General features: G+C 42.0%; 4 protein-coding genes across 4 annotated transcripts in view; 3 read left to right on the forward strand and 1 right to left on the reverse strand.

Moving 5' to 3' along the window:
- The window catches only part of LOC311141812 (uncharacterized protein), a 410,899-nt gene that overhangs the window by 324,784 nt on the left and 72,622 nt on the right, over nucleotides 1-13,493 (forward strand). The window lies entirely within an intron of this gene.
- LOC311140501 (NACHT, LRR and PYD domains-containing protein 3-like) overlaps nucleotides 1-13,493 on the reverse strand; it is a gene marked incomplete at its 3' end in the record, with an annotated part of 313,326 nt that overhangs the window by 183,831 nt on the left and 116,002 nt on the right. The gene's annotated exons all lie outside the window — the stretch shown is intronic.
- The window catches only part of LOC311098730 (stonustoxin subunit beta-like), a gene marked incomplete at its 5' end in the record, with an annotated part of 105,949 nt that overhangs the window by 90,099 nt on the left and 2,357 nt on the right, over nucleotides 1-13,493 (forward strand). The gene's annotated exons all lie outside the window — the stretch shown is intronic.
- On the forward strand, nucleotides 4,586-12,887 carry LOC311098746 (NLR family CARD domain-containing protein 3-like; the record flags this gene model as incomplete). The annotated part of the gene is made up of 5 exons (XM_084139294.1): nucleotides 4,586-4,734; nucleotides 7,327-7,443; nucleotides 10,328-10,412; nucleotides 10,541-10,769; nucleotides 11,128-12,887. Exons 1-5 carry the CDS (start codon nucleotides 4,694-4,696, stop codon nucleotides 12,885-12,887), a joined length of 2,232 nt encoding a protein of 743 aa, XP_083995420.1. The 5' UTR covers nucleotides 4,586-4,693.

A 13,493-nucleotide genomic window follows, 5' to 3' on the forward strand; every position in this document is an offset into this window, starting at 1 on the left:
TTGTACAGTGAGGGAAAAAAGTATTTGATCCCCTGCTGATTTTGTACGTTTGCCCACTGACAAAGAAATGATCAGTCTATAATTTTAATGGTAGGTTTATTTGAACAGTGAGAGACAGAATAACAACAAAAAATTCCAGAGAAAATGCATGTCAAAAATTTTATAAATCGATTTGCATTTTAATGAGGGAAGTAAGTATTTGACCCCCTCTCAATTAGAAAGATTTCTGGCTCCCGGGTGTCTTTTATACAGGTAACGAGCTGAGATTAGGAGCACACTCTTAAAGGGAGTGCTCCTAATCTCAGCTTGTTACCTGTATAAAAGACACCTGTCCACAGAAGCAATCAATCAATCAGATTCCAAACTCTCCACCATGGCCAAGACCAAAGAGCTCTCCAAGGATGTCAGGGACAAGATTGTAGACCTACACAAGGCAGGAATGGGCTACAAGACCATCGCCAAGCAGCTTGGTAAGAAGGTGACAACAGTTGGTGCGATTATTCGCAAATGGAAGAAACACAAAATAACTGTAAATCTCCCTCGGCCTGGGGCTCCATGCAAGATCTCACCTTGTGGAGTTGCAATGCGGTGAGGAATCAGCCCAGAACTACACGGGAAGATCTTGTCAATGATCTCAAAGCAGCTGAGACCATAGTCACCAAGAAAACAATTGGTAACACACTACGCCGTGAAGGACTGAAATCCTGCAGCGCCCGCAAGGTCCCCCTGACCAAGAAAGCACATATACAGGCCCGTCTGAAGTTTGCCAATGAACATATGAATGATTCAGAGAACTGGGTGAAAGTGTTGTGGTCAGATGAGACCAAAATCGAGCTCTTTGGCATCAACTCAATTCGCCGTGTTTGGAGGAGGAGGAATGCTGCCTATGACCGTAAGAACACCATCCCCACCATCAAACATGGAGGTGGAAACATTATGCTTTTGGGGGTGTTTTTCTGCTAAGGGGACAGGACAACTTCACCACATCAAAGGGACGATGGACGGGGCCATGTACCGTCAAATCTTGGGTGAAAACCTCCTTCCCTCAGCCAGGGCATTGAAAATGGGTCGTGGATGGGTATTCCAGCATGACAATGACCCAAAACACACGGCCAAGGCAACAAAGGAGTGGCTCAAGAAGAAGCACATTAAGGTCCTGGAGTGGTCTAGCCAGTCTCCAGACCTTAATCCCAAAGAAAATCTGTGGAGGGAGCTGAAGGTTCGAGTTGCCAAATGTCAGCCTCGAAACCTTAATGACTTGGAGAAGATCTGCAAAGAGGAGTGGGACAAAATCCCTCCTGAGATGTGAGCAAACCTGGTGGCCAACTACAAGAAACGTCTGACCTCTGTGATTGCCAACAAGGGTTTTGCCTACCAAGTACTAAGTCATGTTTTGCAGAGGGGTCAAATACTTATTTCCCTCATTAAAATGCAAATCAATTTATAACATTTTTGACATGCGTTTTTCTGGATTATTTTGTTATTCTGTCTCTCACTGTTCAAATAAACCTACTATTAAAATGATAGACTGATCATGTCTTTGTCAGTGGGCAACCGTACAAAATCAGCAGGGGATCAAATACTTTTTTCCCTCACTGTATGTCTATGTAGGCTACTGTAGCCTGCCATTTTATACTATAAATATGTTGAAATGACTGGAGTCGTTGCAAATCATTTTGTGCCACTTGTGTAGCCAACCTGGAGCTGGCAAACAGATGTAATAAATAGCCTTTAACTTCAGTTTATTGTTGTTGTAGCCTTGTGTTATTATGTAATTATTAATGGCTGTGTTTAGTTAATTCAATTGGAAGTTAAAGTGTCACCATGGTCACAGTTCTATCTCAATTGCTGATCAGATGTTAGAATGCATTAGATTGAAGGTAACAGTCAGCCAGATTAGGCTACAGGTAAATAAATAACCTGGCTGTTGTTGACAAGCATGGACCTATTCAGTTCATATCCATATTATTAATATTTCATTCATTGATTGAAATTACGACCCCATCCTCAGTAGCCTAATCCAGCAGGTTACTGGGTAACAGAAGCACTTCCTACCTCAAAATCGCCTTGCTATTCATGTTAAATAAATTAATCTGTCAATTTGAACTAAGCAAGCTGCTAAATCATTCAGCTTACATCTTGCCTACATCTTGCCCAGGCTACTGGAGGCTATGTTTTGGCCTAGTTTTCAGGCCTTGTGGGCGGGTTTTGCGTAGTCATTGGGCTAGAAAAGGTCATTGCATTAAATCACCTGACTGTTTGGATGTGTCTGTTAGTAAACTGTTTTATTTCTAAGAGATCATGAATAAAAGAGAACAATTGACATTCAAGAATTAGTTGTCACTGTGTTAACCACAACTAACATGCTGCATCTCTGTTTAGGGGTCAGTGCTCTAAAATGAGTCTCTCTGGGGAGAGAGAGGAGGGGGGCCCTGCCTCTAAAATGAGTCTCTCTGGGGAGAGAGAGGAGGGGGGCCCTGCCTCTAAAATGAGTCTCTCTGGGGAACATGACACCAAAACTAAAAGGTGAGCTGACAATATTGTTTAAGAATTTATATTCCAAAACGCTATATAGGAGATTAGATTTTAGATGTGATTTAAAACCATTGTTTAGTTGGAATGTAATGTTCGTATCCTGTATATTTGACTGTTATACGTGGTTGTCTCACCTAGCTACCTTAAGATTAATGCATTTACAGATGCCATATCTTAATTTGACCCAGTTTCTCACAGCAGGAATATAATCCTGCAGCAATAGCAAATGTGCATTTTTATGTGGATTATAAATAAGGGATCTTTTTTGTAAGGGTTCATACATTTTTCATCAGGGAAAATCAAGTCTGACATTTTAAAGTGGAAATTACACACTTTAGACACCTTTGTAAAGCCTTGGAGTGGTTTAATAATTTCTTTAAACATTAAAAGCTAATTGACCAACATTTCTGAAAAGGGATATACAGTGGGGAAAAAAAGTATTTAGTCAGCCACCAATTGTGCAAGTTCTCCCACTTAAAAAGATGAGAGGGGCCTGTAATTTTCATCATAGGTACACGTCAACTATGACAGACAAATTGAGAAAAAAAATCCAGAAAATCACATTGTAGGATTTTTAATGAATTTATTTTCTAATTATGGTGGAAAATAAGTATTTGGTCACCTACAAACAAGCAAGATTTCTGGCTCTCACAGACCTGTAACTTCTTCTTTAAGAGGCTCCTCTGTCCTCCACTCGTTACCTGTATTAATGGCACCTGTTTGAACTTGTTATCAGTATAAAAGACACCTGTCCACAACCTCAAACAGTCACACTCCAAACTCCACTATGGCCAAGACCAAAGAGCTGTCAAAGGACACCAGAAACAAAATTGTAGACCTGCACCAGGCTGGGAAGACTGAATATGCAATAGGTAAGCAGCTTGGTTTGAAGAAATCAACTGTGGGAGCAATTATTAGGAAATGGAAGACATACAAGACCACTGATAATCTCCCTCGATCTGGGGCTCCACGCAAGATCTCACCCCAAGGGGTCAAAATGATCACAAGAACGGTGAGCGAAAATCCCAGAACCACACGGGGGGACCTAGTAAATGACCTGCAGAGAGCTGGGACCAAAGTAACAAAGCCTACCATCAGTAACACACTACGCCGCCAGGAACTCAAATCCTGCAGTGCCAGATGTGTCCCCCTGCTTAAGCCAGTACATGTCCAGGCCCGTCTGAAGTTTGATAGAGTGCATTTGGATGATCCAGAAGAGGATTGGGAGAATGTCATATGGTCAGATGAAACCAAAATATAACTTTTTGGTTAAAACTCAACTCGTCGTGTTTGGAGGACAAAGAATGCTGAGTTGCATCCAAAGAACACCATACCTACTGTGAAGCATGGGGGTGGAAAAATCATGCTTTGGGGCTGTTTTTCTGCAAAGGGACCAGGACGACTGATCCGTGTAAAGGAAAGAATGAATGGGGCCATGTATCGTGAGATTTTAAGTGAAAACCTCCTTCCATCAGCAAGGGCATTGAAGATGAAACGTGGCTGGGTCTTTCAGCATGACAATGATCCCAAACACACCGCCCGGGCAATGAAGGAGTGGCTTCGTAAGAAGCATTTCAAGGTCCTGGAGTGGCCTAGCCAGTCTCCAGATCTCAACCCCATAGAAAATCTTTGGAGGGAGTTGAAAGTCCGTGTTGCCCAGCGACAGCCCCAAAACATCACTGCTCTAGAGGAGATCTGCATGGAGGAATGGGCCAAAATACCAGCAACAGTGTGTGAAAACCTTGTGAAGACTTACAGAAAACGTTTGACCTGTGTCATTGCCAACAAAGGGTATATAACAAAGTATTGAGACACTTTTGTTATTGACCAAATACTTATTTTCCACCATAATTTGCAAATAAATTCATAAAAAATCCTACAATGTGATTTTCTGGATTTTTTCCCCTCATTTTGTATGTCATAGTTGACGTGTACCTATGATGAAAATTACAGGCCTCTCTCATCTTTTTAAGTGGGAGAACTTGCACAATTGGTGGCTGAATAAATACTTTTTCCCCCACTGTATAGCGTTTTGGAATGAAACTCTTGTTTCCCCATCTGAGCTCAGAGTAGATGAGAGATGTAATGTTTGTCTCTGTTGTGTTGAAGCCCAATCAAGCAGGAGAGACCAGCCTCCCCTGTACCCAGCTGTGTGTCCATGAAGAGTGACCGGTCTATGGATATACCTCTAAACTTTAGGTAAGAAGAACTCATGGGTCATGGTCATTGAGTTAAACAACACTGTCTCCAGTCATTTCTCCTCTCCCATTTTACCATTTATTTTTGTTGTTTTCATAATCCATAGGCTAATACTTTTTTCAATTTTCATAGTCCTGAAACAATATTAAACAAACACTACATTCCCTCCCTGTGTGTGTGTGTGTGTGTGTGTGTGTGTGTGTGTGTGTGTGTGTGTGTGTGTGTGCACACCCTGGATGAGGAGATGTAATCTCTATTCTGATTGCCTAGTCACATTTACCCCTACCTACATGTACATATTACCTCAACTACCTGGTACCCCTGCACATTGACTCAGTACTGGTACTCCTTGTATATAGTCTAGTTATTACCTCAACTACCTGGTACCCCTGCACATTGACTCAGTACTGGTACTCCTTGTATATAGTCTAGTTATTACCTCAACTACCTGGTACCCCCTGCACATTGACTCAGTACTGGTACTCCTTGTATATAGTCTAGTTATTACCTCAACTTCCTGGTACCCTGCACATTGACTCAGTACTGGTACTCCTTGTATATAGTCTAGTTATTACCTCAACTACCTGGTACCCCTGCACATTGACTCAGTACTGGTACTCCTTATAGCCTCATTATTATTATTTCATTGTGTTACTATTTACTTTTTCTTTGTTTTTAACTGCATTGTTGGGAAAGGGCTCGTTAGTAAGCATTTCACGTTAAAGTGTACACCTGTTGTATTCAGCGCATGTGAGAAATACAATTTGATTTGAAGGTCATTGGCTCTAACGGTCGTCTCGTGCCGAACAGCGCATGTTCGGATGTTGAAGCACTGTGGCTAGGAAAAACTCCCTAGAAAGGCAGGAACCTAGGAAGAAACCTAGAGAGGAACCAGGCTCTGAGGGGTGGCCAGTCCTCTTCTGGCTGTGCTGGGGGGAGATTATAACAGTACATGGCCATTAAGGCCAGATCGTTCTTCAAAATATTCAAATGTTCATAGACGACCAGCAGGGTCAAATAATAATCACAGTGGTTATAGAGGGTGCAACAGGTCAGCATCTCCGGAGTAAATGTCAGTTGGCTGTTCATAGCCAAGCATTCAGAGGTTGAGACAGCAGGTGTGGTAGAGAGAGAGAAGGAGAGAGGGTCGAAACAGCAGGTTCGGGACAAGGAGAGAGAGAGAGAGAGAGCGAGAGAGAGCGAGAGAGAGCGAGAGAGAGAGAGACAGAGAGGGAGAGAGAGAGAGAGAGACGGAGAGGGAGAGAGAGCGAGGGTAACAGTCTGCCAGATTAGGCTACAGGTAAATAAATTACCTGGCTGTTGTTGACAAGCATGGACCTATTCAGTTCATATCCATATTATTAATTTTCATTTCAGAGATTGAAATTACGACCCCATCCTCAGTAGCCTATTCCAGCAGGCTACTGGGCAACAGAAGCACTTCCTACCTCAAAATCGTCTTGCTATTCATGTTAAATAAATGAATCTGTCAATTTGAACTAAGCAAGCTGCTAAATCATTCAGCTTACATCTTGCCTACATCTTGCCCAGGCTACTGGAGGCTGTCTGAAATAAGATGTAGGCCTATCAGGGGCTATGTTTTGGCCTAGTTTTCAGGCCTTGTGGGTGGGTTTTGAGTAGTCATTGGGCTAGAAAAAGTCATTGCATTAAATCACCTGACTGTTTGGATGTGTCTGTTAGTTAATGTTTTATTGCTGAGAGATTAAGAATAAAAGAGAACACTGTGTTAACCGCAACCAACATGCTGGATCTCTGTTTAGGGGTCAGTGCTCTAAAAGGAGTCTCTCTGGGGAGAGAGAGGAGGGGGGCCCTGCATCTAAAATGAGTCTCTCTGGGGAGAGAGAGGAGGGGGTTCCTGCCTCTAAAATGAGTCGCTCTGGGGAGAGAGAGGAGGGGGGCCCTGCCTCTAAAAGGAGTCTCTCTGGGGAGAGAGAGGAGGTGGGCCCTGCCTCTAAAATGAGTCTCTTTGGGGGACATGACACCAAAACTAAGAGCTGAGCTGAAAATATTGTTTAAGAATTTATATTAGAAAATGCTATATAGGAGAAAGAAAATCACATTTGTGTTTTTTCATCAGAAATGATTACTAATAGGTACCTTCAATGTAACTATTGTAGATTTGAGATGTGATTTAAAACCATTGTTTAGCTGGAATGTAATGTTCGTATCCTGTATATTTGACTGTGATACGTGGTAGTCTCACCTAGCTACCTTAAGGTGAATGCATTTACAGATGCCATATCTTAATTTGACCCAGTTTCTCACACCAGGAACATAATCCTGCAGCAATAGCAAATGTGTATTTTTAGGTGGATTATAATTAAGGGATATTTTCTGTAGGGGTTCATACATTTTTCATCAGGGAAAATCAAGTCATTTTAATGTGGAAATTACACACTTTAGACACCTTAATAAAGCCTTGTTGTGGTTTAATAATTTATTTAAACAATAAAAGCTAATTGACCAACATTTCTGAAAATGGATATATAGTGTTTTGGAATGAAACTCTTGTTTCCCCATCTGAGCTCAGAGTAGATGCGAGACGTAATGTTTGTCTCTGTTGTGTTGAAGCCCAATCAAGCAGGAGAGACCAGCCTCCCCTGTACCCAGTTGTGTGTCCATGAAGAGTGACCGGTGTATGGGCCGTCCTATAAACTTCAGAGAGGGAGACTTTTCTACTGAACAAAGGTAAGAAGAACCCATGGGTCATGGTCAGTGAGTTAAACAACACTGTCTCCAGTCATTTCTCCTCTCCCATTTTCCCATTTATTTTTGTTGTTTTCATAATCCATAGGCTAATCCTTTTTTCCATTTTCATAGTCCTGAAACATTATCAAACAAACACAACATTCCCCGTGTGTGTGTGTGTGTGTGTGTGTGTGTGTGTGTGTGTGCGTGTGTGTGTGTGTGTGTGTGTGTGTGTGTGTGTGTGTGTGTGTGCACTCCCTGGATGAGGAGATGTAATCTCTATCCTGATTGCCTAGTCACTTTTACCCCTACCTACATGTACATATCACCTCAACTACCTGGTACCCCTGCACATTGACTCAGTATTGGTACTCCTTGTATATAGTCTAGTTATTACCTCAACTACCTGGTACCCCTGCACATTGACTCAGTACTGGTACTCCTTGTATATAGTCTAGTCATTACCTCAACTACCTGGTACCCTGCACATTGACTCAGTACTGGTACTCCTTGTATATAGTCTAGTTATTACCTCAACTACCTGGTACCCCTGCACATTGACTCAGTACTGGTACTCCTTATAGCCTCATTATTATTATTTCATTGTGTTACTGTTTCCTTTTTTTATTTAGCTAATTTCATCTTACTTTTTAACTGCATTGTTGGGAAAGGGCTCGTTAGTAACCATTTCACGGTAAAGTGTACAGCTGTTGTATTCAGCGCATGTGAGAAATACAATTTGATTTGAAGGTCATTGGCAGAAACACGTAATTGGCTCTAACGGTCAACTCGTGCCGAACAGCGCATGTTCGGATGTTGAAGCACGGTGGCTAGGAAAAACTCCCTAGGAAGGCAGGAACCTAGGAAGAAACCTAGAGAGGAACCAGGCTCTGAGGGGTGGCCAGTCCTCTTCTGGCTGTGCCGGGTGGAGATTATAACAGTCCATGGCCATTAAGGCCAGATCGTTCTTCAAAATATTCAAATGTTCATAGACGACCAGCAGGGTCAAATAATAATCACAGTGGTTATAGAGGGTGCAACAGGTCAGCATCTCAGGAGTAAATGTCAGTTGCCTTTTCATAGTCGAGCATTCAGAGGTTGAGACAGCAGGTGAGAGCGAGAGGGAGAGAGAGAGAGAGAGAGAGAGAGAAAGCGAGAGAGAGAGAGAGAGAGAGAGAGAGAGAGAGAGAGAGAGAGAGAGAGAGATTAGGCTACAGGTAAAGAAATAACCTGGCTGTTGTTGACAAGCATGGGCCTATTCAGTTCATATCCATATTATTAAAATTTCATTCAGAGATTGAAATTACGACCCCATCCTCAGTAGCCTATTCCAGCAGGCTACTGGGCAACAGAAGCACTTCCTACCTCAACATCGTCTTGCTATTCATGTTAAATAAATGAATCTGTCAATTTGAACTAAGCAAGCTGCTAAATCATTCAGCTTACATCTTGCCTACATGTTGCCCAGGCTACTGGAGGCTGTCTGAAATAAGATGTAGGCCTATCAGGGTCTATGTTTTGGCCTAGTTGTCAGGCCTCTTGGGTGGGTTTTGAGTAGTTATTGGGCTAGAAAAAGTCATTGCATTAAATCACCTGACTGTTTGGATGTGTCTGTTAGTTAATGTTTTATTTCTAAGAGATTAAGAATAAAAGAGAACACTGTGTTAACCGCAACCAACATGCTGCATCTCTGTTTAGGGGTCAGTGCTCTAAAAGGAGTCTCTCTGGGGAGAGAGAGGAGGGGGGCCCTGCCTCTAAAAGGAGTCTCTCTGGGGAGAGAGAGGAGGGGGGCCCTGCCTCTAAAATGAGTCTCTCTGGGGAGAGAGAGGAGGGGGTCCCTGCCTCTAAAATGAGTCTCTCTGGGGGACATGACACCAAAACTAAGAGGTGAGATGACAATTTTGTTTAAGAATTTATATTCCAAAGTGCTATATAGGAGAAAAGAAAATCACATTTGTGTTTTTTCATCAGAAATGATTACTAATGGGTACCTTCAATACAACTATTGTAGATTTTAGATGTGATTTAAAACCATTGTTTAGCTGGAATGTAATGTTCGTATCCTGTATATTTGACTGTGATACGTGGTTGTCTCACCTAGCTACCTTAAGATGAATGCATTTACAGATGCCATATCTTAATTTGACCCTGTTTCTCACAGCAGTAACATAATCCTGCAGCAATAGCAAATGTGTATTTTTAGGTAAAATTATAATTAAGGGATATTTTCTGAAGGGGTTCATACATTTTTCATCAGGGCAAATCAAGTCTGACATTTTAAAGTGGAAATTACACACTTTAGACACCTTTATAAAGCCTGGTAGTGGTTTAATAATTTCTTTAAACAATAAAAGCTAATTGACCAACATTTCTGAAAATGGATATATAGTGTTTTGGAATGAAACTCTTGTTTCCCCATCTGAGCTCAGAGTAGATGAGAGACGTAATGTTTGTCTCTGTTGTGTTGAAGCCCAATCAAGCAGGAGAGACCAGCCTCCCCTGTCCCCAGCTGTGTGTCCATGAAGAGTGACCGGTCTATGGGTCAACCTATAATGTTTAGAGAGGGAGACTTTTCTACTGAACAAAGGTAAGAAGAACTCATGGGTCATGGTCAGTGAGTTAAACAACACTGTCTCCAGTCATTTCTCCTCTCTCATTTTCCCATTTATTTTTGTTGTTTTCATAATCCATAGGCTAATCCTTTTTTACATTTTCATAGTCCTGAAACAATATTAAACTAACACAACATTCCCTCCCTGTGTGTGTGTGTGTGTGTGTGTGTGTGTGTGTGTGTGTGTGTGTGTGTGTGTGTGTGTGTGTTTTTGTGTGTGTGTGTGTGTGTACTCCCTGGATGAGGAGATGTAATCTCATGTTTTGTCCCCAGAAACCAACAGGAGAGATCAGAGTCAGAGATTCTCAGTGGTCAGTCTTCCCAGAGTCATCAAACAGACCTGGCCTCCATATTCAGTGTATGTGGTCCTGTTATGTACATTTCTTTTTGTTTACCTCAAGTAAAGTTGATCTGTCATCATTCATTAATGTGTTAATGAGAAAGCATTTAGTCTCTTGCTTAACTTATTTACTTGATTTATTTCAGTTGCTTGAAGAGAATATTATGACATTTGTGAAGAACGAGCTGAAGATGTTCAAGAGGATTCTTAGTCCAGAACTCCCAGAAGGCTTTGAGAGTCAGAAGCAGGATAAGGAAGTGGTGGATGCTGAAGATGAGAAGCAGGAGAGCAGTGCCAGAGAGGGGGCTCTGAAGATCACACTGCACGTCCTGAGGAAAATGAACCAGAAGGAGCTTGCTGACACACTGGAGAAAAGTAAGAGCTGTCTGCCTCATGTTGAATGCTGTTTTAGAACATTTAAAAGCTGTAGCTAAAGTACAGCTAAAGTAGCTGTGTAACTCAGTGATATTGTAGCAGCCTTAACACAACACCTAGTGACCTCATCAAGTAGCAGCGGGGATGTGTTGTGTTGTGGTGATTAATTTAGACAGAAAGAGAAATATAGGCAACTTTAATAATGCCAAATAATAATAGTGATAGAATCAGTCACTCCAGTGTGGAATGCATTAAAAATGTACACATTTAATTTAAAACTTTATGACATAGTCTTACAATACTATAGGCATTAAAACTGATGTAATATTAATATCCTCTGTGTTAGTTCTTCATTCAGATGAGCTTGCTGTGATTTGCCAACGTGAACTCAAATCTAATCTAAAGAAGAAGTTTCAATGTGTTTTTGAGGGGATCGCTAAACAAGGAAACCCAACACTTCTCAATAAGATCTACACAGAGCTCTACATCACAGAGGGTGGAACAGGAGAGGTCAATAATGAACATGAGCTGAGACAGATTGAGACAACAACCAGGAAACAAGCAAGACCAGAGACTGCAGTAAAATGTAACGACATCTTCAAACCCTTAACTGGACAAGACAAACTTATCAGAACTGTGCTGACAAAGGGAGTCGCTGGCATTGGAAAAACAGTCTCTGTGCAGAAGTTCATTCTGGACTGGGCTGAAGGAAAAGCAAATCAGGATGTCCAATTTTTATTTTCATTCCCTTTTCGGGAGCTGAATTTGATGAAAGGTGAAAAACACACTTTGATTGAACTTCTCAATCACTTCTCACAGGAAACCAAACAATCAAGAATCTCCAACTACGACAAGTACAAAGTTCTGTTCATCTTTGATGGTCTGGATGAGTGCCGACTGCCCCTAGACTTCCAGAAGAACAAGATCTGTTGTGACGTCACAAAGTCAACCTCAGTGGATGTTCTGCTGACAAATCTCATCAAGGGAAATCTGCTTCCCTCTGCTCTCCTCTGGATAACTACCCGACCTGCAGCAGCCAATCAGATCCCTTCAGGGTGTGTTGACCAGGTGACAGAGGTACGAGGGTTCAATGACCCACAGAAGGAGGAGTACTTCAGGAAGAGATTCAGTGATGAGGACCTGGCCATCAGAATCATCTCACACATAAAGACATCAAGGAGCCTCCACATCATGTGCCACATTCCAGTCTTCTGTTGGATTTCTGCAATAGTCCTTGAAAACATGCTGAAACATAAGAGAGAAGAGATGCCCAAGACTCTGACTGAGATGTACTCACACCTTGTGGAGTTTCATACCAAACAGAAGAATGAAAAGTATCTTGGGAAAGAAGAGACAGGTCCACACTGGAATAAAGAGAGCATTCTGTCACTGGGAAAACTGGCTTTTCAACAGCTTGTGAAGGGCAATCTGATTTTCTATGAAGAAGACCTGAAAGAGGCTGGCATTGATGTCAATGAAGCCTCAGTGTACTCAGGATTGTGCACACAGCTCTTTAAAGAGGAATGTGGGCTGTACCAGGACAAGGTGTACTGGTTCGTGCATCTGAGCATTCAGGAGTTTCTGGCTGCTGTATATGTGTTCCTCTCATTCATCAACAACAATGATAATCTAATGGCCGAACCGCAAGTTACTGAAGTTACTGTCTACAAGAGTGCTGTGGATAAAGCCTTACAAAGTGAGACAGGAAACCTGGACCTGTTCCTCCGCTTCCTTCTGGGCCTCTCACTGGAGTCCAATCAGAAGCACTTACGAGGTCTACTGACAAAGACAAGAAGCAGCTCACAGAGCCATGAAGAAACAGTCAAGTACATCAAGGAGAAGATATGGGAGAATCCCTCTCCAGAGAGGTGCATCAATCTGTTCCACTGTCTGAATGAACTGAATGACCATTCTCTAGTGGAGGAGATCCAAAGCTACCTGAGATCAGGAAGTCTCTCAGAAGAAAAACTGTCTCCTGCACAGTGGTCAGCTCTGGTCTTTGTGTTGCTGACTTCAGAAAAGGAGCTGGATGTGTTTGACCTGAAGAAATACTCCAGATCAGAGGAAGGTCTTCTGAGGCTGCTGCCAGTGGTCAAAGCCTCCAGAGCTGCTCTGTGAGTACATAAAAAGACATTTAAGTACTAATCATCAGGAAGAAATATTCAGTTTAGAGAAAAATATGTATTATTGAATAACATATTGAATCACTGCATTGATGTTCTCATTAGTATAACAATATGATCATAAATTTCTAGGAGACGGAAGATGAATCTATATGTTGTTTAAGAGACTAAACCAAATGCTGCTCTGTTAAATTAACAGTGTGTTTGTGAATCTCTTTGCAGGCTGTCAGGCTGTCTAGTCACAGAGGAAGGCTGTGCTTCTCTGGTCTCAGCTCTGAAGTCAAACCCCTCACACCTGAGAGAGCTGGATCTGAGTAACAATGACCTGAAGGATTCAGGAGTGAAGCTGCTCTCTGCTGGACTGGGGAATCACCACTGTAAACTGGAGACTCTGAGGTCAGTATTCCTGTAGTTGGTCAACAAGTGACAACTGTTCACCAGATCCACATGTGTTTACCAGGCACACATAGTCCACACCATTTGTGTTTGGACACTGAAGCTTACAGTTTTAAATTTGGTGCTATGCTCCAGCATTTTGGATTTGAGATAGAATGTTTCATATCAGCCAACAGTACAGAATGTCACCTTTTATTTGATGTTA

The sequence above is a fragment of the Coregonus lavaretus genome, assembly GCF_964263955.1.
Source record: "Coregonus lavaretus genome assembly, chromosome: 2".
NCBI classification, from domain to species: domain Eukaryota; kingdom Metazoa; phylum Chordata; class Actinopteri; order Salmoniformes; family Salmonidae; genus Coregonus; species Coregonus lavaretus.